The sequence below is a fragment of the Amblyraja radiata genome, chromosome 3 (genome assembly GCF_010909765.2).
Source record: "Amblyraja radiata isolate CabotCenter1 chromosome 3, sAmbRad1.1.pri, whole genome shotgun sequence".
NCBI classification, from domain to species: Eukaryota; Metazoa; Chordata; class Chondrichthyes; order Rajiformes; family Rajidae; genus Amblyraja; species Amblyraja radiata.
This window is the reverse complement of record NC_045958.1, coordinates 43104137-43130695: the sequence shown is the minus strand read 5'-3', so window position 1 is coordinate 43130695 and position 26559 is coordinate 43104137. Positions and strand designations below refer to the sequence as shown.

Sequence of the window (26559 nt, the reverse complement as noted above, 5' to 3'; positions counted from 1 at the left end):
TTTATTAAAAAATGTATCCTGCATTTAATTCTTCTCTCTCATTGGCAAGGTGCTTCTGGTCCTGACCTTGTGAATCATATTTCAATGGATTTCCTTTGAATCCCAACAACATTGTACTCTTAGACAGAATTTGCAACCATTTTAGCCATCCAGAACCAACGAGAACCCTGTTAACAGAACTTTACTCATCTCTTTCAATGATTGTTTGTTCTCTTTGTTGCAGTTGGCCAAGCGTGGTTTAAACATTGTACTCATAAGCAGGTCTTATGAGAAGCTACAAAAGGTTGCAGATGAAATTGGTAAGATTTCTATTTTCTGTTTTTCAACAAAGTGCCAGCATTGGGAATTTCTTTGGTTTCTCTCTGTAACGTTTGCTGAATGGGTGACAGAAACCCTGAATAAACCATGGGAAATGATATGGCTGATCTGACCTAGAATGGATTAATTATGGTCCTGTTATTGGACATTAATAATTATTTTAAAATCAAAGACTGCAGATGCTGCAAATCTGGAAAAAAAAAACAACAGAAAAAGCAGGAAACACTCACTAGGTCAATCAGCAGCTGTTGAAAAAGAAGCAGAGTTAATGTTTCAGGTTACACAAAAATGCTGGAGAAACTCAGCGGGTGCAGCAGCATCTATGGAGCGGTTCGGTGTTGGGGCACAACTGTTTACCATATATATTAATGATTTGGAAGAGGGAATTAGGAGCAACACTTCAGGTGGTAGGTCCCATAGTTAGTTTTTTATTCACAATGATGGATATTATAAAGTACTTCAAAAGTCTGTTGTCCTGTATTCTGTCATTATTTGAAAGGCAATACTCCCTTTCAGCTGTTGGTTGTGATTGATAAACAGAGCTTCTTTTGCTCCACTTTATTGATTCATGAGCAACTATTTTTGGGTTTCTCCTAAGTTGGGGAGCAGTGGGCAGGTAAAGCAGCGGTGCCTGTGGATGTTGGTGAGTCCTCTCATGTGGAGTACCGTGTGCTTCTGGTGCAGAACATTCTCTCCAGGTTGGATGAGCAGTGAGTATGAGGCTTGTTGGAAATTGTTGAAAGTAGAGGTTCACATCAGGAATTAAAAAAAGGCAAGAGGCAGAACACTTGTTAACCTTACAACAGCACCCGCATTCAATTTGGATGCCTTTTGGGTAGGAATATGAGCACCAACTGCTAGGAAATTGTTTCTCAAGTCTTATCCCACCTCCATTCACTCTCATATTCCCTGGAAACGGGTGTCTTTTGATTTGAAAACTCACACTGTTAGCAGGAAGGAACAAAAGGCGGTGTTAGGCAGGCAGGAACAAAGGTGGGTGTTAGTCATGCAGATTGAGTATAATTATATATAACCCTCCCATAGAAACATAGAAACATAGAAAAACGGTGCAGGAGGAGGACATTCGGCCCTTCGAGCCTGCACCGCCATTCATTGTGATCATGGATGATCGTCCCCAATCAATATCCCATGCCTGCCTTCTCCACATATCCCTTGATTCCACTAGCCCCTAGAGCTCTATCTAACTCTCTCTTAAATCCATCCAGTTATTTGGCTTCCACTGCCCTCTGTGGCAGGGAATTCCACAAATTCACAACTCTCTGGGTGAAAACGTTTTTTCTCACCTCAGTCTTAAAGTTTTTTCTCACCTCAGTCTTCCTCCTACCATCCGGGAGGCGCTCCAGGTCTCTCCGTTGCCGGACCAGCAGGTCCAGGAACAGCTTCTTCCCTGCGGCTGTCACACTACTCAACAATGTACCTCGGTGACTGCCAATCACCCCCCCCCTCCCCCCCCGACACTCCTCCCACAGGAAAAACACTATGTCTGTATACATGTAAATAGTTTTATTTATTGAAATCATATTCTATGTCGCTCTTCCAGGGAGATGCTAACTGCATTTCGTTGTCTCTGTACTGTACACTGACAATGACAATTAAAGTTGAATCTGATCTGAATTGATCTGAAATGGTCTCCCCTTTATTCTAAGACTGTGGCCCCTGGTTCTGGACTCGCCCAACATTGGGAACATTTTTCCTGCATCTAGCTTGACCAGTCCTTTTATAATTTTATATGTTTCTATAAGATCCCCCTAATCCTTCTAAACTCAAGTGAATACAAGCCTAGTCTTTTCAATCTTTCCTCATATGACAGTCCTGCCATCCCAGGGATCAATCTGGTGAACCTATGCTGCACTCCTTCCTCAAATTAGGAGACCAAAACTGTACACATACTCCAGATGTGGTCTCACCAGAGCCCTATACAACTGCAGAAGAACCTCTTTACTCCTATACTGAAATCCTCTTGTTATGAAGGCCAACATTCCATTAGCTTTCTTCACTTCCTGCTGTACCTGCACGCCAACTTTAAGTGACCGGAGTACAAGGACGACCAGGTCTCGCTGTACCTCCCCTTACCTAACCTAACCCCATTGAGATAATAATCGGCCTCCTTGTTCCAAATCATCCATTTTCTTTGGTAACCCAGACTTTATTAATCCTTTCATTTAATTGAATCATCACCCTGATTCTACCTATATTGAAACTAATGGAATGATATTCGATCCAGTCGTTAATGAATTGCCAAGTAACCTTTTATCACTATATCAGTAGTTTGAAAAATACTTTAGAAAAGTGTATGGGAGAATTTTGCATTAGGTTGGATTTCTGTATGTCATGTTATTCATAACCCTGGGAATCTTGGTATCTCATGGAGTTGCACGTTAAGCACAATATTCCTAATAGACTGGCCCGGATGATCCTTTTGTCCCTCGAGTAATCAGGTAAGCTCCAAGTTACCTGGTTCTCTGCCTTTCTATCCATCTGTCTCATATTTAGTAAATTTAACACATGCTTCTTTTGTTTTAAGATATCCTAAGCAAATTCAGCAGTATCCCTTGCCTGCACATATATTTGACCCCTTTCTTAGCCATCTTTCCCTCAGCTACACTTTCCACGCAATCTAAGCTCCCTTCCAGCGCTGACCAACCCTCAGATAATTTCTGGCCACATTTCATTTGCTTGTAATGCTGTATTCCTTTCTCATCTTTACCATACCTTATCTCCTATGTTTAAGAAGGAACTGCAGATGCTGGAAAATCGAAGGTAGACAAAAATACAGGAGAAACTCAGCGGGGGGGGGGGGGGGGGGGGGGGGGGGGGGGTGGGAAGAAGAAAGGAAGAGGTGGAGCCAGTGGGCTGAGGGAGAGCTGAGGGGAGGAGAAAGTAGGGACTACCTGAAATTAGAGAAGTCAATGTTCATACCACTGGGGTGCAAACTGCCCAAGCAAAATATGAGGTGCTGCTCATGTCCCCCACCTCTCAAAACATGGAGGGGACGTGTCCCCTCTGGCCCCCCCGGGGTTTCCGTCCCTGATCGGTGAGACCAAGCGTAGGCTTGGCGATCGCTTCGCCGAACACCTCCGCTCGGTTCGCAATAACCAAACTGATGTCCCGGTGGCTCAGCACTTCAACTCCCCCTCCCTTTCCGAGCATTTTTGTCTATCTTATCGTATCATTCTGTCTAGCCCAGAACTTGGAACAGAACAAAATCACGCAAGGTAATGTTTCAGACGTCTCGCATTATTGCATCTTCGGGATGGCACTGTGGATGGTCCACATTAATTTTTGGTCATGCAGAAAAACACCAGAGATAGCTGTTCCACAGTACAGATCTTGGTCTAGAGAACACCTGATGAGAGAGCACTAAACTGGGGTTAGTGCAGCTTTTAAGGCGTTGTCAACTCAATTGAAGTGATCTTACATACATCTGATGTCTGAGAATAGATTTAATAACATGATAAACTGGTGTAGCTGGTTGGACTGCACCAGTAATCCTAAATATATTAGAATTTTCAATATTTGCTTCTATGATATTTACATGTATGTCACATCTGGTTGTTTAAAGAAAATCAAATCCAAGATAATCGAAGATATTTAATATCTCCTAATCCGATTCCTATTTCTAAATGAGCATTTGCATTTAGGAATGGGTATCAGATGATTTTTGGATTTATATAAATTAAATATCATCTAAGCAAAAATTCAATTCCAAAAGTGATAACTTTAAACCAATAGTTTGTGAGGATTTTCCAGTCAGACTGGGTTGTATATTTCCATGTAAGATGTGAATACTTAGAGGGGATAGTCCAGCAAGCTATCAAGAATAAATATCCGAGTTACCATTGAATTGAATTGCATGAATTTTTATTAGCCAAGTATGTACACATACAAATAATTTGCCTTGGTGCTTTGCTCACAAGTAACAACACAATATACAGTAGACAATTAAAATAAAACAATAAGAAGGTAGACACAAAATGCTGGAGTAACTCAGCGGGACAGGCAGCATTTCTGGAGAGAAGGAATGGGTGACGCTTCGGGTCGAGACCCTTCTCCAGACTGAAGTCTGAAGAAGGGTCTCTACCCGAAGCGTCACCCATTCCTTCTCTCCAGAAATGCTGCCTGTCCCGCTGAGTTACTCCAGCATTTTGTGTCTACCTTTGATTTAAACCAGCATCTGCAGTTCTTTCCTACACATTATAACAAATGACACTGGCAGCATAAAATCAACCACACCTATGGAAATATGTGACATGTCAATGCTGCGTATAATAACACTTTGGTTGAGTTCAGAATGTTCTTTCTGGTGCATTATTTTAATGTGTTGGTTTTTTAAAAATATTCTTGACAGAGCAAGCCACAGGAAGAAATGTAAAAATAATTCAGGCAAATTTTAGTAACACAGACATTTATCAGCACATTGAAGAAAATCTGAGAGGCCTTGAAGTTGGGATTCTGAGTAAGTTAAATCCTTCTGTTTTTATTTCATCAGATAATTTCTTTATTTAGGACTGTGGGTGTTGATGCTGGTGTATAACAGTGCAAAACTGGCTTCACATCATACATTCATCTTTGTTACCAGAACGGGAGAGACAGTAAAAAAGAGAGACGAGAGGCTCAGCCGGTCTCCTCTCCATCCACAAGTCCAACCTCCGCAGTTTTGGGGACAGAGCCTTCTCCAGGGCAGCTCCCAGGCTCTGGAACTCCCTCCCCCAACTGATCCGCAATTCCGTGTCCCTCACCATCTTCCAGTCCTGCCTCAAGACCCATCTCTTCACCTCTGCCTATCCTTAGCCCCACGTCCCCGTCCCTTTTCATCTGTACCTTAATTGCCTCATACTGTGTTTTGTATTGAATTCTGTCTTTACTTTGTGTACTAATCATGTCTCTACTATTTATTTCATTCCCTTACATGTTTTTCCTCTACATGCTCAATTTTTGTAAGGTGTCCTTGAGACTCTTGAAAGGCGCCCATAAATAACATTTATTATTATTATTATTAATCCCTTTTTTTTTCAACAATGGTGAGAGGGTGAAGGAGTGAATTGATGAAGGTCATGAACCGATGCGGGGGCAAATTACAAAACCTCTTCTTGTGGTCCATGGTATGGTCATAGAAATCTCTCGCTCTCCCTTCCTCTCTCCTTCCTCTCTCCCTTCCTCTCATCCCTTCCTCTCTCCCTTCCTCTCTCCCTTCCTCTCTCCCTTCCTCTCTCCCTTCCTCTCTCCCTTCCTCTCTCCCTTCCTCTCTCCCTTCCTCTCTCCCTTCCTCTCTCCCTTCCTCTCTCCTTCCTCTCTCTCCCTTCCTCTCTCCCTTCCTCTCTATCTCCCTTCCTCTCTCCCTTCCTCTCTCCCTATCCTTCTCCTCTCCCGTTCCTCTCCTCCCGTTCCGCTCTCCCTTCCTCTCTCCCTTCCTCTCTCCCTTCCTCTCTCCCTTCCTCTCATCCCTTCCTCTCTCCCTTCCTCTCTCCCTTCCTCTCTCCCTTCCTCTCTCCCTCCTCTCATCCCTTCCTCTCTCCCTTCCTCTCTCCCTTCCTCTCTCCCTCCTCTCTCCCTTCCTCTCTCCCTTCCTCTCTCCCTTCCTCTCTCCCTTCCTCTCTCCCTTCCTCTCTCCCTTCCTCTCTCCCTTCCTCTCTCCCTTCCTCTCTCCCCACTCTCTCCCCCCACCTCTCCCCCCCTCTCTCCCCCTCTCTCCCCCTCTCACTCTACCGCTCTCTCTTTCTCTCTCTCTTTCTCTTCCTCCCTCTATCTTCCTCTGTCTCTTCCCCCCTCTTCCTCTCCTTTTCTCTTTTCCTCTCTTCCTCTCTCTATTAGGATGTTTGTGGAAGGAGAGGAGCATGTTGTGCAAGATTGAGATTTGGGATCTTACCGGTGATTGGCTCTATCATAGACCGAGTGGTTAGTACGTGCCTTGCATGCAGATTCTGCCCAGATTGAATTTGAACATATTTTCCTTAACTAGAGTGCACAGTTTAAGGTGAGACGAGAAATTAAAAAGCAATCTGAGGGGTAAACTTTCCACATAGGGCGTGGCGAATATTTAAAATGAGCTGCTCGACAGTGACGCTCAGATACCATTAGAATGCTTAAAAGGCAATTTGGGTAGGTACTTGGATAGGAAAGATGAGGAGGGATACAGATTTAATGCAGGCAAATGGAATTAGCGTAGATAGGCATTGTGGTCAGCATGAAGAAAGTCGCTGTAAGGACCTGTTTCTGTGCTGCACATTTCTATGGCAAATCTATGATTCTATGATTAACTTAGGGTGAGTTCTGGACCTTATTTTGCAGCTGAACGGATCTAAAGATAGATATACAAAATTGCGTTTTCTGTATTTTATTCATTTTTAAAGTAAATGTAGCTATCTTTTTCTTGCAGTAAATAATGTTGGAATTGAATGGGTCTACAGATGTACATGCAAAATTGCATTATCTATATTTTATTCATTTTAAAAAGTAAATATAAATATCTTTTTGTTGCAGTAAACAACGTCGGAATAATCCAGGAACCAAACCCATGTAGATTCCTTGAAATGAATGACATGGATAAGGTGCAATACCTTTTATTGCCTTTTGTAGACAGAACTGACAATTCATATTTTAGGGAAGCTATTTTCTATTTCATTAATTCATAATCACTGAATATGCCGATATAGTGGTGGCAATATACGGGCAGCACAGAGTTGCTGCCTTACAGAGATCAGGTTCCATCCTGACTATGGGTGCTGCCTGTATGGAGTTTGTACGTTCTCCCTGTGACCACATGGGTTTTCTCCAGGTGCTCTGGTTTCTTTTCAAATTCCAAAGGCTTGTGGGTTAATTGGCTTCTGTAAATTATCCCTGGTGTGTAGGATAAAACTGGTGTATCGGCGATGATTGGATGGCATGGACTGATGGGCCGAAGGGACTGTTTCCATGCTGTATCTCTAAACCAAAATCTATAAAGCTAATATTACGGCTCCAATAGCAAAGGTAGTTTGAGATTTGCACATTAAAATGGTTTTGCTCTTTTAGAGAAAACCATAAAAAAAGATAATGTGAAACCCTGAGGATTGGGAAGGTTGGCGTTTTAATATAATTTGACCAAATTGTGCTTATCGATGGTCAACAGCTCTGGAGGCAACTCCACGTTTTGAGCAGTTGTGTCTCAGCATGTCTTGGACTTTGAAAGGTAACAGAGCGGTGCAGCAGGTAGTGCTCCTGCCTCACATCTCCAGCAGTCTGGGTTTGACCTTGAGCTCCAGTTCTATCATGTACAGTTTGCACCTTCTCCTCGTGATCCTCTGGGTTTCCGCTGGATGCTGCAGTTTCCTCTACAGCTCTAAACATGTGCTGGTTTCTTAGCTGCTATAAGTTGCCCTGGTGTAGGTGGGGTAGTAGGGAGGAGGTTGATGGGCATATGAGGTAGAATAGGTTAGATGGAAACACTGGATAGAATGGGTTTCATGAGATTTGGCATTAACTCGATGGCCAAAAGGCCTTCTTGTAGACCATTAGGAAATATGATGCATAAAATTCCAAGCATGGATGGCTGAAAGCCTTAAGTCCGATACGTGCTTGACTCTTCCCTCTGCTGCTGGAAACTCTCTGGATTCTGGCAGTGGTGCAGGTCGGGCTGAAGTGAGGGTCTGCAACCCTGTACATCTGGTCCCCTGCCTCACAGCGCGGGCCTCATTCATCTGACCACTGTGACGATAGATAATTGTAGGTAGTCACTTGACCTATTTAATGTTATTTTAGATTAGATGATTAGATATAATTTATTGCCACACAGCCAGGCTGGTGGAAATTTGGGTTGCCTGCAGCGATACAATAATACAGAACACACAACCACAATAAAACTGTAACACAAACATCCACCACAGCATTCATCACTGTGGTGGAAGGCACAAAATTTGGCCAGTCCTCCTCCATTTCCCCCCCGTGGTTTTAATTTATCAACAGTCATTCAGTTTAGATGCGGGGCCTTTATCCCACTGAGTCTGTACCAGACATCAAACACCCATTTTCACTAATCAACACTAATACCATTTTATTTTCTCTGCTTCTCATTATCTCCTGGATTCTACCAATCACCTACACATTGGGGGTAATTGACAGTGGCCGAATAACCTAGCAACCAGCACGGCATTTGATGCTTTGGAGGAAACCAGAGCATGTAGATGAATCCCATGGGGGTCACAGGAAGAATGTGCAATCCCCAAACAGACAGCACCCGAGGTCAGGATCAAATGGAGTCACTGGAGTTCTGTATCAGCTGCTCTACCACCTACAACAGCATGCCACTTCAATAATTTGTTGCTCATTTGAATCATTTTTATTTGTTATGTAGTTGAAAATCATTTGACAATTCTGGGGCAGTGTATCAAGATACAAGACCTGGACACCCCACCCCCCCACCCCCACCACCCTTCCAAACGTCTATGGATCGCTCCCTCATTCACTTCCTGGAGCCTGAGCCTGGGCCTGTGGCAAAAGACTGCCATGAAATGAATGAATTATTTGAGGGAATGGAAGTCCACTGGTGCCAGTGGTACCTTGACCCAACAGATCTGATCTTAAGGAGATTATTGGAAGCAAACCCTGCTTATTGCAATTTTGAAGTGGACAAAATGGACTCACACATAGAAGTATAAGTGAGCCCTTCGATGTAATTTTTTTCCACTATACCATAAATTCATATGTTTTAATAGCTGTATCTTCTTTAAAGAATTTTTTTTTGGATAAAACTCAACCCATTATAGTTAACTAGTGATTTTAACTAGTTTTTTTAACTGGTGATTTTGCTATGGAGAAAGCTGCTTTCAAACCATCTTTGGATAATTACTCTCATTTTACATAGTATTGGGTTTACAAGAACCCAAGATTAGTTTTGCTGTGTGAAGAATCGAAATTCAGTTACGAATTACAATATCGCCCTATTATAGCATTTGGTAATTTTCTTTTGTCTTTGTGCATTAGACCATCAATGACATGATTGCTGTTAATGTGGTATCTGTGGTTAAGGTATGTGGATTGCTACTGACAATTTTAGTATTCAACATTTGTGCCAAAGGACGGTTATAGTAGTATCAGAATCACAGCATCATACAGCATGGAAGCAGGTCCTTTGGCTATGCCAGCCCACATGTACCTACCTATCCATTTCCCATTCCCTACTACCTGGCTTGCAGTCTTCTGTGTCCTGGCATTTCATGTACTCATCTAAGAGGAATAAAACTGACTTTGACCAAGTACTGCTTAAACGTTGTCAGTCTTAGTTGGTCATCCTTAAATCCCCTCTAAATTTCCTACCTCTTACCTTAAACCTGTGCCAAAGTAAGAAGAGTTGCCCGAAGAACTCTTATCGAGCTTAGTGGGGCCCTTCATTTGGTTGAGATGTAGGATCTTGACCCAAAAGGTTGATTGTCTATTTTCCATTGAAGATGCTGCCTGATCTGTTGAATTCCTCCATCATCTCTCCTCTTTTAGCTCCAGATTCTGCAATCTCTTGTGCCTCCATTAAACCTATGCCCTCTCATGATGGGTAATTCTGCTAAGGGGAAAAGTTTGTATTTATCCTATCTACCTATGCTCCTCACAATTCTGTGTACCTCGATCACATTCCACCCTTAGTCTTCTTCCCTTCAACAAAAACAAATTCACCCTCTCCAATGGGTCAATGGTTCAGTGGTTCAATGGTACTTTATTGTCTCTCGTCTCTATCCAGTCTCTCCTCATAGTTGCATAGAAACATTCCTTCCCAGGTAACATCATGGTAAATCCATTCTGTAGCCTCTCCAGATGAATTAAATCCTTCCCATATTGAGACTGCCAAATGTACTGCAGCGGTGGTCTAAAATGAATGATTTCTAGAGTAGAACCCTAACCTCCCTGCTCTATATTCTATGCCCTGTGCTACAGCCAGCAGCAGTTCTTGGCATCTGCTATATTTATTCCATCTGGACAATTGGAATAGCAATGAATCACTGATCCTGGTGCAATCACTGGAGACTATCCCCAGCAACATGCTGGCTCAAGCAAAATATTCTCCTAGTGACTTGTATAGCTGTTGTTGTGTCTTCGGGTTTGATGTCCTGATAATAACGACACAATTCAGGTTGTTTCAGTTGCCTTAATTTACTCCTTTATTCAGCTCCTTTGTCTGTGTGGCGTAGTGATACTGAAAGTGCTTACATACCTAATCACAGTGTGTGTGTGTGTGGTGAGTGTGCCTGATACAAAGTAGTGCAGGAGGTTGGGACTGCTACAATGAATATGTAGCATATGTAACATCCCCCCTTCTCAAAAGAAAGGAACAAAAATTAGTGACACTAGAGGATTGCCAGAGCGAGGGTGGCAATCCTGTAGCAGATACCGTGGGATTATTCTGCCCACATTCATGGCATTCTGCTTTCTACTATACTACACAACAAAATATATAATGGCAGCTTGTTTTCTTTCAGGTAGTGCGTAGCCAGTCAAGAGTCATGTCTTGGCGTGACTTGTCCCTTCCAGTGCTAGCGATAACGCGCTGGGGGTAAGATGTTGCTCCTGGATCTAGTAGATCTGGTTGTTGCCTGCAGTGTTGCACTCGATGTATTGGTAACTTGTTGAGTTGTTTCCTGGCCATTGGTTGGTGCTGGTTGACTATATGACTCACTGGTAGCAGTTTGTGAGAATGTGTTGTCATCAATGGCAGGTGTTGCTGCTGCTGTGGGTGGTGTCCTAGGAGTTGCTGGTGTTGTCTTTGAAGTTGCAGGTGTTGACATTTCAGGTGTCGGGCGGATGTGAATTCTGTTTCGTCTCAACTGCCTGCCCGGTTCTGTCTCTATGATATATGATTTTGGGGTTCCAGCCCTGCTGGTGATTTGTGCTGGGGTCCATTTCTTTGTTGTTGGATCCTGAGCATGTACGTTTTGGCCTTGAAATAGTTCAGGCAAGTACTGTGCATTTTTGTTGTATTGTTTCAGCCCCTCCTCCTGGGCAGCTGCCAATTTTGCCCTTGTTTCTTCTTGGTCGATAGGGGGTTGGATTTTGCTTGGCAGGGTGGTTTTGTATTTCCTGCCATTTAGCATTTCTGCAGGAGACTTCATGTCAGCCTTTAGTGGAGTTGCCCGTAAGGATAAAAGTGCCAGGTTTGGATCCTCCTTTGCCTCTCGGCATTTTATTAGTATTTTCTTGGCTGTCTGTACTTGCCTTTCAATAAACCCATGGCCCTTTGGGTAATGTGGTGAAGATGTTGTGATTTTGAACCCGTATTCGGTGGCCAGCTCTCTGAATTCCCGAGATGTGAATTGGGTTCCATTGTCACATACGATCTGCTCAGGTATTCCTTGCTCTGCAAACAACCCTCTAACAATTGACACAATTGTTTTAGCTTTCAAGTCCTTTATGTTTCTCACAAATGGGAATTTGGAGTAGTAGCAGGCCATAATCAAATACCATTGCTGGTTCTCTGTGAACAGGTCTGCTCCGATGGTTTGCCATGGCCGGCTTGGGATATCACTGGGTGTCATTTCCTCCTTCTGTTGTGAATTCCTGTATTTTTGGCATATGTGGCATGTAGATACCAGCTTTTCTATGTCCTTGTACATGCCTATCCAGTACACAGCGGATTTAGCACGGAGTCTGCACTTTTCCATTCCTAAGTGTCCCTGGTGGATCTTTTCGAGGATTTCTTTTTTCATGGACTTGGGTATGATGATTCGTGATCCGGCCATCAGGACTCCATTCTCTACCGAAATATCATCACGGATGGTCCAGTATTCGCGGAGGATAGGCTGAACTTGTTGTCTCTTTTCTGGCCACCCCTGTATTACCATTTGGGTGAGGAGCTGGAGTTCTTCATCTCTGGCTGTTTCCTCTTTGATCTGTTCCAGCTTCACGCTTGTCACACTCACAATGTGGTGGATCTTTATGCTCAGCCCTTCCATCTCTTGTTTGTCATGTGTTGATAGTCTGGATAGGGCGTCAGCTAGCAGCAGGTCTTTTCCTGGCTTGTATCTGATGTTGTAGTCGTAGCTCTGTAGCCTCAGTAATAGTCTCTGTAGTCTGGCTGGTGCTTTGGTGAGGTTTTTTTTTTCGATTTGTTCTAGAGGGCGGTGGTCTGTTTCGATGTCGAAATACCTTCCATATAGGTAAGTGTGAAATTTCTCGCAGCCATAGACTACTGCTAAGAGTTCTCTCTCTATGTTTGCGTACCTTGATTCTGTAGGAGTGAGTGCTTTGGATGCATACGCAATAGGTCGGCCATTTTGTATCAGTACTGCTCCAACTCCTCTCATGGAGGCATCAACTTGGAGTGTTACAGGTTTCTGTCTGTCATAGTACTGCAGGATCGTTTCTTTGCTGATGAGTTGTTTTAATTTCCCAAAATCTTGGCTATGTGAAGCACACCAATCAAATTCAGCGTCGTCTTTCATCAATTCACGGAGATTTGCTGTGTGATTAGCAAGCTTAGGTATGAAGACTCCCATGTATTGTATGAGCCCTAGGAAACTTCTTAGCTGTTTCTTGTCTTTGGGTTCCTCCATGTGGTTGATAGCATCCACTTTTGTAGGGTCCGGTTTCACTCCTTCTGCAGAGTAAATCAGTCCAAAGAATTTGCACTCCCTTTCTTTGATTATGCATTTGTCTGCATTGAGCTTTATGCCGGCTCTTCGAGTTTTTTCCATAGCCTCATGGAGGTTGTAATCATGCGTGTTTTCATCTCTGCCGTATACTTGGATATCATCTGCTATCCCGATTGCCCCTTTACAGCCTTTGTATGTTTCATCTATTTTCCGCTGGAAGACATCTTGACTCACCTTCAGCCCGAATGGGAGCCTGTTGAATCTGAATCTGCCAAATGGCGTGTTGAAAGTGGTGAGCATTGATGACTTCCGGTCTATTTTGATGTTCCAATATCCATTGCTAGCATCCAGCTTGCTGAACACCTTGGAACCGGCCAGTGCTGGTGTGATCTCTTCAAGGGTTGGAGTTGGATAATGGTCGCGCTTCAATGCATTGTTCAGATCCCTGGGATCAAGGCATATCCTTAGTTTTCCGTTTGGCTTTTCTTTGATAACAATTGAATTTACCCAATCAGTTGGTTTAGTTATTGCTGTGATGATGCCCTTTTCTTCCATTTCGTTTAGTTGTTCCCTTAGCCTCTCTTTCAGTTCAAGGGGAACACGGCGGGGTGGGTGGATCACTGGCTTCACACTGGGGTCTACTGTGATATGGTATTCGTATTCCTCAAAACAACCAACGGTATCGTCAAAACACTCTGGGTACATGTCCATCAATTCTTCTTTGTTCCTGATGGGCGGCCGGTTTTTGATGGGTATGTTTCTGTCAATTCTGCAGGAGTTTGTCTTGATTTCATGGTTGATTGACACAATCTTCAGTCTTTGGCACGTGTCCAGGCCGAGAATAGCAGGTCCTTTCGATTTAGTGATGTAGAAGGGGCATTTCACTTCTTTCCCTTTGTATGTTCCTGCTATGATTGTTTTGCCTAGCTGTGGGATTATGGAACCTCCGTATGCAGCTAGGACTACATCGCTACTTCTAAGGATTCCTTTCCTGATGCTGCCATCTTTTGTCATGTGTTCAGGGAATATCTTTCCGTAAAGATTGACTGGTAAGATATTGCTCTGGGCTCCAGTATCAATTTTGAGCCTTAGATTAATCGTTGTTCTTTTCTTTCCCACTTTTTTCTGTAGTTGTATTATAGTATATGCTTCATCTCTGTTGCTATGTGGTTTGTTGTTTCCCATTTCGTGGACGTCAATGGTCCCAACGGAAAGGAATTCTTCCTCAGAGGTATCTGAGGTTATCTCCTCTTCCTGTTGGACGTGTGCGTGTATTTGTTTCCTTCTCGTATTTCTATCGTTCTTTGACCATTGCTGCTTTGGCTTGGTGCTGTATGATTTTGTTGACCTACACCTTTTCTTCCAGTGGTTAGGCCTCCCACAGGAGTTGCAGGTAGTCCCGTATGCTGGGCACTCCCTGCGATCATCAAATGCATGCTCTGTACCGCAGTTCCAGCAGCTTCTTTGGCTTGCTTGTTTGTTTGCATGCCTAGAAAATGTCTGCTTTGGAGCCTTTAAGGTGGAGCCAGGGTCACGTTTTGAGAGAGCGTCTATATTCACTCTGGTGCTGCTCTGAGATGAGCCAACTTGAAGGCAGAGGGAGGACATTTGTTTCCTTGTGGCTTCGAAAGCTCTGGCAGCATCTACGGCGTCTTTTAGGTTGAGGGTGTCTTTCCCTATTAGGGACTTTTGGACCTCTTGGTGGGCGCACCCCCATATTAGCTGGTCGACAATTCTGTCATCTTCATCACCAAATCTGCATTTCTTGGCCACGTTCCTTAGTCTCGACAGGAAAGTGTCGGTTGTTTCTTGTGGGTCTTGTCTTAGCCCTTGGAACTCATACCGATGGATTCTGTGGTTTGATTTGGGCTCCATATGGTTCGCAAACCTTTCAAGGACTATTCCCGAATTATTGCAGTCGGGCTCTGTTAAGCTCCAACTGTTAAAAATGTCTAGACCCTTCTCCCCGAGCCATAGTAAAATATAACTGACCTTCTCTTCATCTGCAGTTCCTTTCAGGAAGCTTTTGAATGCCAGCTGGCTCTTTTGTTTGAATTTCTTGAACGCCTCCACCACATCATCGGCGTCCCAGTTCATCGTAGGGTGGAGGCTCATTGCTGCTGTGGAGGCCGCCATCTTGTGTTGTTAGGCGGGTGCACAAAAAAAAAATCAATTTCTCTGCAGCCGCTGTTCCTAATTCACAATAGCGATTCACAATAGCGCGGTTTTTTACTCGAAAGTCACCGCTGCCACCATGTTGTGTCTTCGGGTTTGATGTCCTGATAATAACGACACAATTCAGGTTGTTTCAGTTGCCTTAATTTACTCCTTTATTCAGCTCCTTTGTCTGTGTGGCGTAGTGATACTGAAAGTGCTTACATACCTAATCACAGTGTGTGTGTGTGTGGTGAGTGTGCCTGATACAAAGTAGTGCAGGAGGTTGGGACTGCTACAATGAATATGTAGCATATGTAACAGCTGTCCATTGTGGTATAAACAGAGTTTCATCACCACTATAAGCCCAATACATCTCCCAACCTCTAAGCTCCAAGCTCCTACACATAGTCTTGTAATGAGGTACATATTATGTACTTGCTTATGACAAGTCTATGCAGGCTCTTAGAACTGTGCAATCAGTCCTTTTTTCCTACTTATTTCATTGCAAACAATTATTTCACATGTGTCCATTAACATCCTCCAGATTCACCCACCAGCCAACAACACGGACTAATCTATAGCAGGTCTTTGTGATGTGCCAGGAAACCTGAGCCCTACTGGGTAAAAGACAGGCAGTCATAAGTGATATTGCCAATTCTACCCGGATGGCATTGGAAATCAGAAATGAACCCAGCTCGTTGGAGCAGCAAGGTAGCAACACATCCCGTAGCACACCTGACTCACCAAATTAATATCCAAATGACATTGTTTAATTCCGCCAGGACATGTTTCTGCAGCTTAATTCTGGTGATTCTTTTGTACACATAGTAAACAAAATGTTCTATTTAAATTGAAAGCGTGAAATCTAACAACGCGATAATATTTCACTGTAATTTGCAGATGACTCAACTTGTTTTGCCGATGATGAAAGATCGGTAAGTCCTCAAATTAAACCATAATCTGAGATGTGTACTTAGTCAACAGCCGATGTTCTCTGAATTTTATGAGGCCAAATAAAGTCTTAAGTGACGATCAACAGAAGGGATTTCTAGTCCAAATTTCACGAAATTGATTAGTATGGTTGTCAAAGGTAATGGGGAGAAGGCAGGAGAATGGGGTTAGGAGGAAGATATAGATCAGCCATGATTGAATGACAGAATAAACTTGATGGGCCGAATGGCCTAATTCTGCTTCTATCACTAATGACCTTATGAACTACCAGGAGACTTCATGGGTCCCGTCAATGCTGAGGACGTCTTGGCATATTTCCTCCTAGCTGAATGTTACAGAGTTATTATTCCATAAACTAGAGGTAATTCAAAACCCTCCCCATTAGCCATCTCATTCATTATCCTGTTGCTCTCTAATCTAGATTGGGCCCAGTTAAACAAAGAAACATAGAAAATAGGTGCAGGAGTAGGCCATTCGACCCAGCACTAACATTCAATATGATCATGGCTGATCATCCAAAATCAGTACCCCATTCCAGCTTTTTCCCCATATCCTTTGATTCCCTTAGACCTAAGAGCTAAATCTAACTCTCTCTTGAAAGCATCCAGTGAATTGGCCTCCACTTCCTTCTGCGGCAGAAATTTCCACAGATTCACAACTCTCTGAGTGAAAAAGTTTTTCGTCATCTCAGTCCAAAATGGCCTACCCCTTATTCTTAAACTGTGACCCCTGGTTCTGGATTTCCCCAACATCGGGAACATTTTCCTGCATCTACCCTGTCCAATTTTATATGTTTCTATAAGATACCCTCTCATCCTTCTAAATTCCAGCGAATATAAGCTTAGTCGACCCATTCTTTCATCATATGTCAGTCCTGCCATCCCGGGAATTAACCTGGTGAACTTACGCTGCACTCCCTCAATAGCAATAATGTTCTTCCTCAAATTAGGAGACCAAAATTGCACACAATACTCCAGGTGCAGTCTCATCAGGGCCCTGTACAACTGCAGTAGGACCTCCTTGCTCCTAAACTCAAATCCTCTCGCAATGAAGGCCAAATTGGCTTTCTTCACTGTCTGCTGTACCTGCATGCTTACTTTCAGTGTCTGATGTACAAGCACACCCAGGCCTCATTGCACCCATGTCTGACATCATGTCTTCCTAGTTTGAGGAAGGATATTCTTGCTATTGAGGGAGTGCAGCGTTGATTCACAAGGTTAATTCCTAGGATGGCGGGACTGACATATGATGAAAGAATGGAGCGACTGGGCTTGTATTCACTGGAATTTAGAAGGATGAGAGGGTATCTTATAGAAACGTATACAATTATGAAAGGACTGGACAAGCTAGATGCAGGAAAAGTGTTCCCAATGTTGGGGGAGTCCAGAACCACGGGCCACGGTCTAAGAATAAAGGGGAGGCCATTAGATGAGTGTTAGAAAATTTCCAACAAAGACTATTACAAAAACGGAGGTAGAAATTGAACGAACTTTATTGTGAGAGAGAGAGTCACACAGAGCCCAAGTGTCTGTGGGAGTCCTCTCTGAGCTAATGCTGAAAACCATCTCTTTTATACATTGATTTAGACAAAAAAGCATCCAGACAAATGGTAATGAACAAGGACACTCAGAATTCAAAGGAAATAACATTTAGCTGTGGAAAGTTACACCTGAGCAAGTTTAGCCGTTCTGCAAGTTCTGTGATAGACTCTTAATCTCTTGACCGAGACCTGCCAATTACTTGTGCCCTAGGCAGTTTCGGTAAACAATCTTGTGCAGACACAGATAGAATACACAGGGAAATAGTTACATAAATGTTTCCATCATTTTCCTCCTCTTTATACAAATTTACTGAATTATAATCTAAAACAAATTTATGTCCTTCGAGTTGAAGTCCCCAAGTTTCTTCACAGAACCACATGTTCTCTCGACTTTCTGTAGTTCGATCATTCGTGAGGGTTCAATCAGTCAGGAATGTTTCTCTCAAGTCAATTTCATAGCATTGTCTCTCTTCTGCTTTGGTTGGTATTAGTTCGTATAACATAGTCATTTTCTTAGTGAGGGCCGTTTGAATCAGCCGCTGGGCGAGTCCTCTCACACAGGGGATGATGCAGCAGCCCAGGCAGACCAGTACCCCATGCAATGACTATCAAAGCGGTTAGTGCAGAAAAAACAACATTTTTCCATTTCCCGAACCATGAGTCCAGGAACACTGTCCAGGAGGTGACGACTCCTGAATTCTCAGCCAATTCCTCTGCCAGTGAAGTGGGCCCTGGAGACCGACCCATCAGGTGCGGTATTATTGGGAATAAAGGTACAACAAGATGATCCGAACATTACACATACTCCTCCCTTGTCTGCTAGTAGCATGTCCAAGGCCATTCTATTCTGCCAGGCCATTAGACTGGTCCGATCTAGTTGTTCGGCTAACCCTTTCACAGCATCTCTTGTATAATTGATAAATCGCTGCTGATTATAATATAAGTAATTTATCCAATCTACATTTTTATTAATGGTGGACCACCAGAAGATGACAGACTCAAATCCTGTAGCTATCTGATTGCGTGCCTTAAATTCATCTGGAACCCCTCTAGGCACTCCAATTTCATCTATGTAAATGTGTGCATCAAAAGAACCTTTAGCAAGTTCCCTTTTCACTCTATTCCTTGTCTCGGATTTCTCCTTCACATCTTTCAGTGTTACGAGAGTAAACAGCATCATCATCTGTATCTTCAGTGTCTGCTGGTTCGACTACTCTCACTTCCAACTGGCTACAGGGATCCTTCCAACTAACTTCGACACACACGTAATACCACCCTTCATCTTTCTTCTGGATGTTTCTCACGGTTATATACGTTTTCCAAGTAGGCTGTGTATTTCCCCATCTTCCCCGGTTACTCCAGCCAGGGTTCGTATGGGTGTAGGACTTTCTTTTTAATGACCATCGCTGGTATTGCTCCATGCTCCATTGCTCTTTATAGCCTGAGGACTCAAGAGTGTTGGAAAACATAATGCCATTTTGAGCAGGGTGCTAGACAGACATACACCCCATCTGTTACGTATGCTTTGTCCTCGCAACTGTCAGTTTTATACTGACGTGGGTCGATTTCAAAAGTGCTAGTACTTCCTCGGGTCAGGTATATTGTATACTTCGCATATGCTGTGGTGATTAATGCAATTCCACTCAGAATAATCAGCCCCCACTTCATGGTTTCTGAGGTGTAGGTTTCCGATCGTTACTGGACCTATACAGGCCGTCAGCCATCGTCGGTCCCCCTTTCTCCTACTCTGAAGTTGGGATTTTTACTTTTTTGCAGTGTGTGATATGTACCCACGTTGGCCTTTCGGCAATTCTTACCGCAGTGGGAGTAGTAAGTAGTACTTCATACGGACCTTCCCACCGAGGGCTTGACTACCTTTTTCTTTTGATAATTTTTACGAACACCCAGTCTCCTGGTTTTAATTCCTCCACGAGATCCCCTTCCACTTGGTCAAGACCTGTTAAACCTTTCAACACACGAGATTTGTTTCTTAGCATTTTCTTCATGTACTGTGCTAGGGTACTATCTTCACTTACTGTTTCAGAAAACCTTTTGTAGAACAGGGTATTGGAATGGTTTACCATACAATATTTCATACGGGGACATTCCCCTCGTACTTGGCAGCATTCTCATATTTAATAAGACTAATGGGAGACAATCTATCCAGGAAAATCCCGTTTCTGCCATTGCCTTCCTTAATTTGCTTTTAATAGTTCCATTAGTCCTTTCTACTAACCCTGCAGACTGTGGGTGGTAAGAGCAGTGATGTTTTAATTGTATCTTTAGGGTCACCGTGAGCTTCTCTATTACCTCATTGACAAAATGGCTCCCATTGTCACTATATATTTTCTCTGGTATCCCGAACCTTGGTATGATGTCCCTGAGGAAAGCTTTTGCCACTGTCAATGCATCCGCATTGGCAAAGGGAAAAACTTCAACCCATCGGGAAAATATATCAATAATCACTAAACAATATTTCTTCCCTTGCGAGGGGGTTAATTCAATAAAGTCCATATTTAAATTTTGAAATGGGTACCTTGGTTGTGGGTACTTCCCTTGTTGTTTCTTCATGTTTCCTTGTGGATTGTACCTGGCACATATCTCGCACGTTTCGCAGTACTTCTTTGCATAACTCGTGAACCCATAGGTTTTGAACACCTTCTCGACTAGTTGCACCATTTCTCCTGTTGAGACATGGGTTACCCCATGGCTCATAACACAGGCAATTCTCCACAGTCCATCCTCCTGTTTTTCCACTTCATCCATTTTCCATTAGTGTTTGCCTCAAAGTTTTTGCTAACAGTACTCTGAGTTTGGCACAGGATCAGATGCTAGCTGTGTAGGGGTTTTGCGTTTCCCTTTACTCCACAAAAGGATTCCCCTAGGTTCTAGACCTCGGAATTATGGTGGGATATGATACAAAGGTTGAATTGACCAGAGTGTGCTGATGAGAGAAAACAGAAACCAAGATGGACTCAAAGCAAGTCTAAAATTTACAGGCTTTATTAAACAATGAGAAATCGAATCTCACCAACACTACACAATGCGTGGCTAAACTTATGATTTAAACTAAAACTATGGACGAAAACTATCGGGCACGTCGTAAAACTTACTTTAACACAAGTTACTTGCAAGCATACTCCCCCTTGACCTTTCTCCCCTCAACCTCCTATTTCGGGAAATTCACCAGGTCACCAGGATACTCACAGCGAAGTCGATGCAGGCCCACGAGCTGTCCAGCAGAGCAGGAAGAGCAGGAAGAGAGAGCGAGTTCTGGCTTGACTTCGGCTTTTATACCTGAGCTTCCTTTGAAACCCCCAGGTGGTCCTCTGGATAGAAGGGGTTCTTTTGATGTTTCCCAGTTTCGATCTGGCATGAACAATAGGCTTCCGATGATAAGGGGTTTGCTGATGTCATGATCCCTCAGCCTGATCGTTATCATCCCCGATGGTGATTGTGCTTGTGCTGGCCTGTTTACCACCGTCTGCTGAGGCTTGGTTCCTCCCTTTGTGTATCCAAGAGAATCTCGTTATCTCCGTCTCAGCCTTCCCTGTTCACACCGTTGTGTGATGTCCAAGTCCACAGGCCAGACGGGTTTGATTCTTGATGTGTATTGGGGGGGGGTTTTTTTCCGTTGCAGCCAGCAAATTTGTCTTTTAAGATATCCATGTGCTTATTCAATTTCTTCCATAATTTTGGAGGATTTGCCCAAATAACTTACATGCCCCTACGACACGTCCAGGCTCGCACGGACCGTGTCGATTGACAAAGTTAGTGGGCAATCCTCCAGCCTCAAGAGCTGTAAACACTCCTGGTGAGAAGGTGAAATTATGTACCCCGAAAGCCCCCTTAATCGCTAAACTAGGCCCTCGAAGCACATTAACTTACACTATACACCTTTTACTTTACATCAATCCCACAAACCATACAGTACCCTCACGACCATTCCCTGAAAATGCAGGGATTACAACTTATGTACAAAAACTATTGCACTAGAGTACAGACATTTTACAGTGATGGGGTGTCGTTATGGTGACGTCGGGCGGCTCGATTTACCAGCTGTTGTAATTTGGCCATCCTCCTCCGCCTTTTAAATTTGCAATTAATGCATAGCAAATACACCACAATTATCATCTGGCAGATGATCAGAACATGGGACACGATGCGGACCCATGCTGGTACTATGATCCAGGACTCCAGGTCCCACCAACTTGGAGACTTGATCTCTTCGATCTCCCTGGCGATATCCAGAGTCTTTTGTTCCAGGGAGAAGAAGTGTTTGTGCGACAACTCGACCGCCACCAGCAACTCTTTTAATTTTTCATTCACTGGGGGAATATCATACCCAAAATGGGCAACATAGTCAAATAAGTCAGTTACATTTTCTCGTACCGAGAGGTGAACCGAAGAAGGTTCCGGGATGGGTAATATTCGCTGCTGTGCCACATGGACTTCTGCCCTGGGTTTAAAGCAGAAGCTGCTGTGCGGTATCGGGCACCACAGCTGTGATCCGTGCTGATACCGCTGGGCACTTGTGGTGACACAGTACGTCCCACTGCCTATATACGCCACCTGTGGAGGGACATGGTCTGCCGCCATCGCCTCCATGGTGCAGTTTATAGGCTGTGCCCCAACAGTCCTGAACCCACACTGAGGCCTAGCCTCAGCGCCCATGTGCTGGGGACACAGGATTACCTGTGCTCCCCGGCTCCGACAACCCAAAAGGTCAATGCCTGTCACAGCTTGCTCCCTCACTATGACATAGGGCGGGACCTTCCCGTAGCGAATATGCACCCCCCCACGAACAACTCCCACGTTCTCCACTCGGTACAGAGGAGCTGGTCGTGCCGAGGTTCCCATTACCGGGATTCGTACGACCACTCCCATTATGGTGTGATTGGATTTTCCGCAATCCACCGGTACCGGGTAGGCCTCGGAGGCCACACGAAGCTGACAAGGACTCAAAGTGCTGTTATAAGGGTGTAGCGCTGCTAGGTGCTGGTTGCTTATCCAGGAGGGGACCCGACCTTGCCTCAGGTCTTCCAGGTTGCTCCTCCCCTCCCCCAACAACCACGCACCATACAGCCCACACACCTCATTCTGTGCAGCCTGATCGGACGCATTCCGGTCCTCTTTAATCAAAGCGTTTATCGTTTTTGCATGTGTCTCCAATTGTGCTATGATTTCTTTTAGATGTAGAGTCATTGCCACCTCTTCGTGCAGTCCCGATCCTACCACCGCATTTTCCTCCCCCAGAACCTTTCTTAACTGGCCCTTCAACTGATTGATCTGCAAGGCCAGTTCTACGTTGTCCATGCTATTAATAATAGATGTCCCCGTGTTAAATGCTGTAAACCCGTCATTAACCACCCCTCGTCTTTGCCTACCGGACCCCAAAGTGAAATCCCCTCCCCCGCGGTACATCTCTTCTATGTCTATGTCCCCAAAATCCAGGTTGTGGAATTTCTGGAACATGTCTTTTAACAGGGCCTGATATAATAATTCCGTCTCGCGGGGGCACCATGTGGGTACTCCTCCGTGTCCCCGCGACGCGCCACGCACATCCGGAGGCACATCGTTGCCATCATCCATACGGCGGGGCTACTTATCTGGAAAACAAAGCAAAACACCTCCTTGCCTCCACAGAGCTATCCGCCTAAAATGGCATTTGGGGTTTTGTTTTGTCTGTTATGGTCCACTTTTCCACAGCACATCCCTTCGATCCCGTACTGTCTGTCCCTGTACTCCCCTGTAGCTATACAAAACCTTATATCTAATTACCAAACACTACATCTACTTACACACAAACCAATGCTATATACAACGCCACCCGTCTCCGGGTGGCCAACTCATAACTGGTCCCCGTCACGCTGGGGCCACCCCTCTGGTGGGCCCTCCCGTGCAGGCCAGAACTCCTCCTGTCGAGGGGCCTGACTGCCCCTCACCTCCCTTTGCACTACGGGGTTTTGAGTTACCCCTACGTTCCCTGTGGAGACTGGGCTCCCTCCAGCCGCACTCCGTAGTGCCCTGTTTCGGCCACTCTCCTTCCCGGCCCTCCTGTGGCCGGCCCCAGCCCTAGGTTTAATTAGGGATGGGGACCACCTTACTGGGGGTTTAGTGACCCTGTCACTCCTACGTCTGACCGGGGGTTCCCACACCAGAGGTGATACCTCCATCTCCTCTGCTTCTGCTAGTTCTGCCTCTCTTAGGCAGTCTACGGTACCTGCCTGCGGAGGGCTGGAGTCAGCCTCCTTCTCCGCTGCTTCCAGTCCTTGCCCTGGAACACAGCCGGCTACTTCAGACTGACTACCTGTGGACTCGCCTGGCTTCCCTATGGTTTCCACATCAACCCGGGTCTGTTCTTGATCTTTACCCCCATACGGTCCCTCTATCATCTCCTGCCTGCAAATGGCTGCTGAGGCAGCCTTTAAAATGGGGTCTTGTGCCTGGACCGTGGACTCCTTTTCTCGAGGCTGCTCCCTGGCTGCAGCTACCTGTCCTTCCTCATGGGGATCCCATGCTTTCCCACTCCTGGCTCCTTCCCTGGCCAAGCCATCCGCCCTCTGATTTCCCTTTCCTCGTGGACTATAGGGCACCCTACTAGATAGAGGGGATGTACGGGGGTTTTCCGTGTGGACAATGCTACTGGAAGCACCAATGTCCAGCAGACAACTCCCGACCACATCCTGGACCTCCATCTTGACCCAGGGTCTCCCACATGGGCCATACTCTAACGGGCATAGGAATGTGGGCTGCTTCGCTGGCAGTCATAAAGGTGCCGGGGGTGCGGATACGGGCGCGCCCTGGCCTGTTGCCATGGCTACCTGTCCGGACCCTCCCGCCTTTGACTGCAAATAGGTAATTAGATCTCTTACATCTATTGTTACCGGGGTCCTATCCCCCACTGCTCTACTTGGGTTTCTGCACTCCCTCTTGTAGTGCCCGGGCTTCCCACACCCGTAGCACACCGGCCTCATCTCGGAAGAGGTCTGGCTGCCTTCCTGTTTCCACTGCCTCCTTTTGGGGGGTGCCGGTACTATTTCGTGCACCTTGCCCTTGAAGGGCTTCTCCTCACTTCTCTCTCCATTGCGGTACGCAAGGGTGAGCTTCCTGATCACCTCCGCCTCGTTAAGGTTTGGGTCAGCTGGGTCGAACCAGTGCTCGGCCCTTGCCCTAACTCGCGGGAGGCAATTCGCCACCAGAGTCTTCAGCCAGTGAGCTGTTCTCCCATCTAAATTCTGCCTATCTAAAGGCATCCCACACGCTCCCTCATACACTGCCCACAGCCTGTCTGCGAACATGTCCGGGGACTCAGCTACCTGCTGCTCCGTCTCCCCCACCCTGGTGAAAGGACTACCCTGATTCAACCCCATGGCCTCCAGAACCGCTGTCTGTGCCGCTACCCATGTTTCAGGTCTTCCCCCTTCCCTGGAGGTCACTGCCTTGCATAGGTATGAATCTAGGGTCATCAGTAGCAGCTTTACCCGTTCTACCTCATCGCAATCGTTTATGTCGGCTGCCTGCTGCACCTCCATAAAATGCAATGACGGGTCTCCTGCCCTGGTTAACTTGGGAACCTGAGCCACCATCCCCCTCAGCACATGTGCCCCATGGGGAATGATGATATCACTCTCTATGGGCCCCCTATCTGCCTGCCCTACCGGGGGACCATATTTCCTTTGCCGTGCCGGGCACATCTGCCCTACTCTGGGCTGTTGCCCCTTTACCCCTGGCTCTCCCACCATGATCGGTAACCCCACCACCTCGTGGTGTGCTACACATGGCGCGGAAGCCGCTAACTGAGGGTGCTCTCCCGCCCCTCCTTGGGCCTGTCCCTCCCCGGACAACCCGAACCCCACCTGCCGACCCGGACCTATCCCCGGCGCCTCAGGAGGCGGTCTATTCCCCTTTGCCACTGGGGAATCATCTGCTGAGGGAAGCCCTCTGCCCCCGGGGGACCCCCCTGGTCCTACCAGGTGAACCCGTCCCCTAGTCTTGGACAGAGTCTCCTCCAGCTGCGCTATCCTCGCCTGGCAAGGCCCGTGATCACTATTGCCTAGCTCGCTACGGGCCACCCTGTATGCTGCTTGTATATCCTGGAACTTTCCCTCCAGCTCCCTGCACTTCTGTATACTCTGAGCCAGGAGTTCCTGGGCGTTCCATTCCCTCTCCTTTGCCTCTACCACCTGGCATTGGAGGAATTCCTGGGCATTTCTGTGGGACTCCCTCGCCTGCAAGATACACTGCCTGGCTTTACTGCATTCCTCAGATAGCCCTTCCCCTTCTCTAGCGCTTTCTTCAGCACTGGCCCTAGCTTCTCTCAGTTGCTCTTCCAGTCTATCTATCTGTCTCTGCATATTGGCTACCTGCTGTGATAGGCACGCTAGCCAAACTGCCTTTTCCTGCCCTTTACTATACGCTTTGCTTTCCGTCCATTGAGCTGCAGCTTCTGCGGGCTGCTCAGCTCTCAACAGTGCTATCACCCATTGTTTGGTGAGATTGATCTTTTTAAACAGATAAGAGGAGATTCTCTCCTCCATCTTGCTACGTTCTCTCACCCCCTCTGACAAATCACATAACCCAAACCACCGAGGTCCTGTCACGGTCGCCATTCTGTAGGGGTTTTGCGTTTCCCTTTACTCCACAAAAGGATTCCCCTAGGTTCTAGACCTCGGAATTATGGTGGGATATGATACAAAGGTTGAATTGACCAGAGTGTGCTGATGAGAGAAAACAGAAACCAAGATGGACTCAAAGCAAGTCTAAAATTTACAGGCTTTATTAAACAATGAGAAATCGAATCTCACCAACACTACACAATGCGTGGCTAAACTTATGATTTAAACTAAAACTATGGACGAAAACTATCGGGCACGTCGTAAAACTTACTTTAACACAAGTTACTTGCAAGCATACTCCCCCTTGACCTTTCTCCCCTCAACCTCCTATTTCGGGAAATTCACCAGGTCACCAGGATACTCACAGCGAAGTCGATGCAGGCCCACGAGCTGTCCAGCAGAG

General features: G+C 45.4%; 1 protein-coding gene across 1 annotated transcript in view; it reads left to right on the top strand.

The window, feature by feature from the left end:
• Positions 1-26559, top strand: part of hsd17b3 (hydroxysteroid 17-beta dehydrogenase 3) — a 63203-nt gene that overhangs the window by 1434 nt on the left and 35210 nt on the right. Inside the window, exons 2-6 of the mRNA XM_033018780.1 lie at positions 146-299; positions 4688-4795; positions 6820-6887; positions 9298-9342; positions 15948-15982. Of these exons, the coding sequence (XP_032874671.1) occupies positions 146-299; positions 4688-4795; positions 6820-6887; positions 9298-9342; positions 15948-15982 (410 nt within the window). The remainder of the gene's footprint in view (positions 1-145; positions 300-4687; positions 4796-6819; positions 6888-9297; positions 9343-15947; positions 15983-26559) is intronic.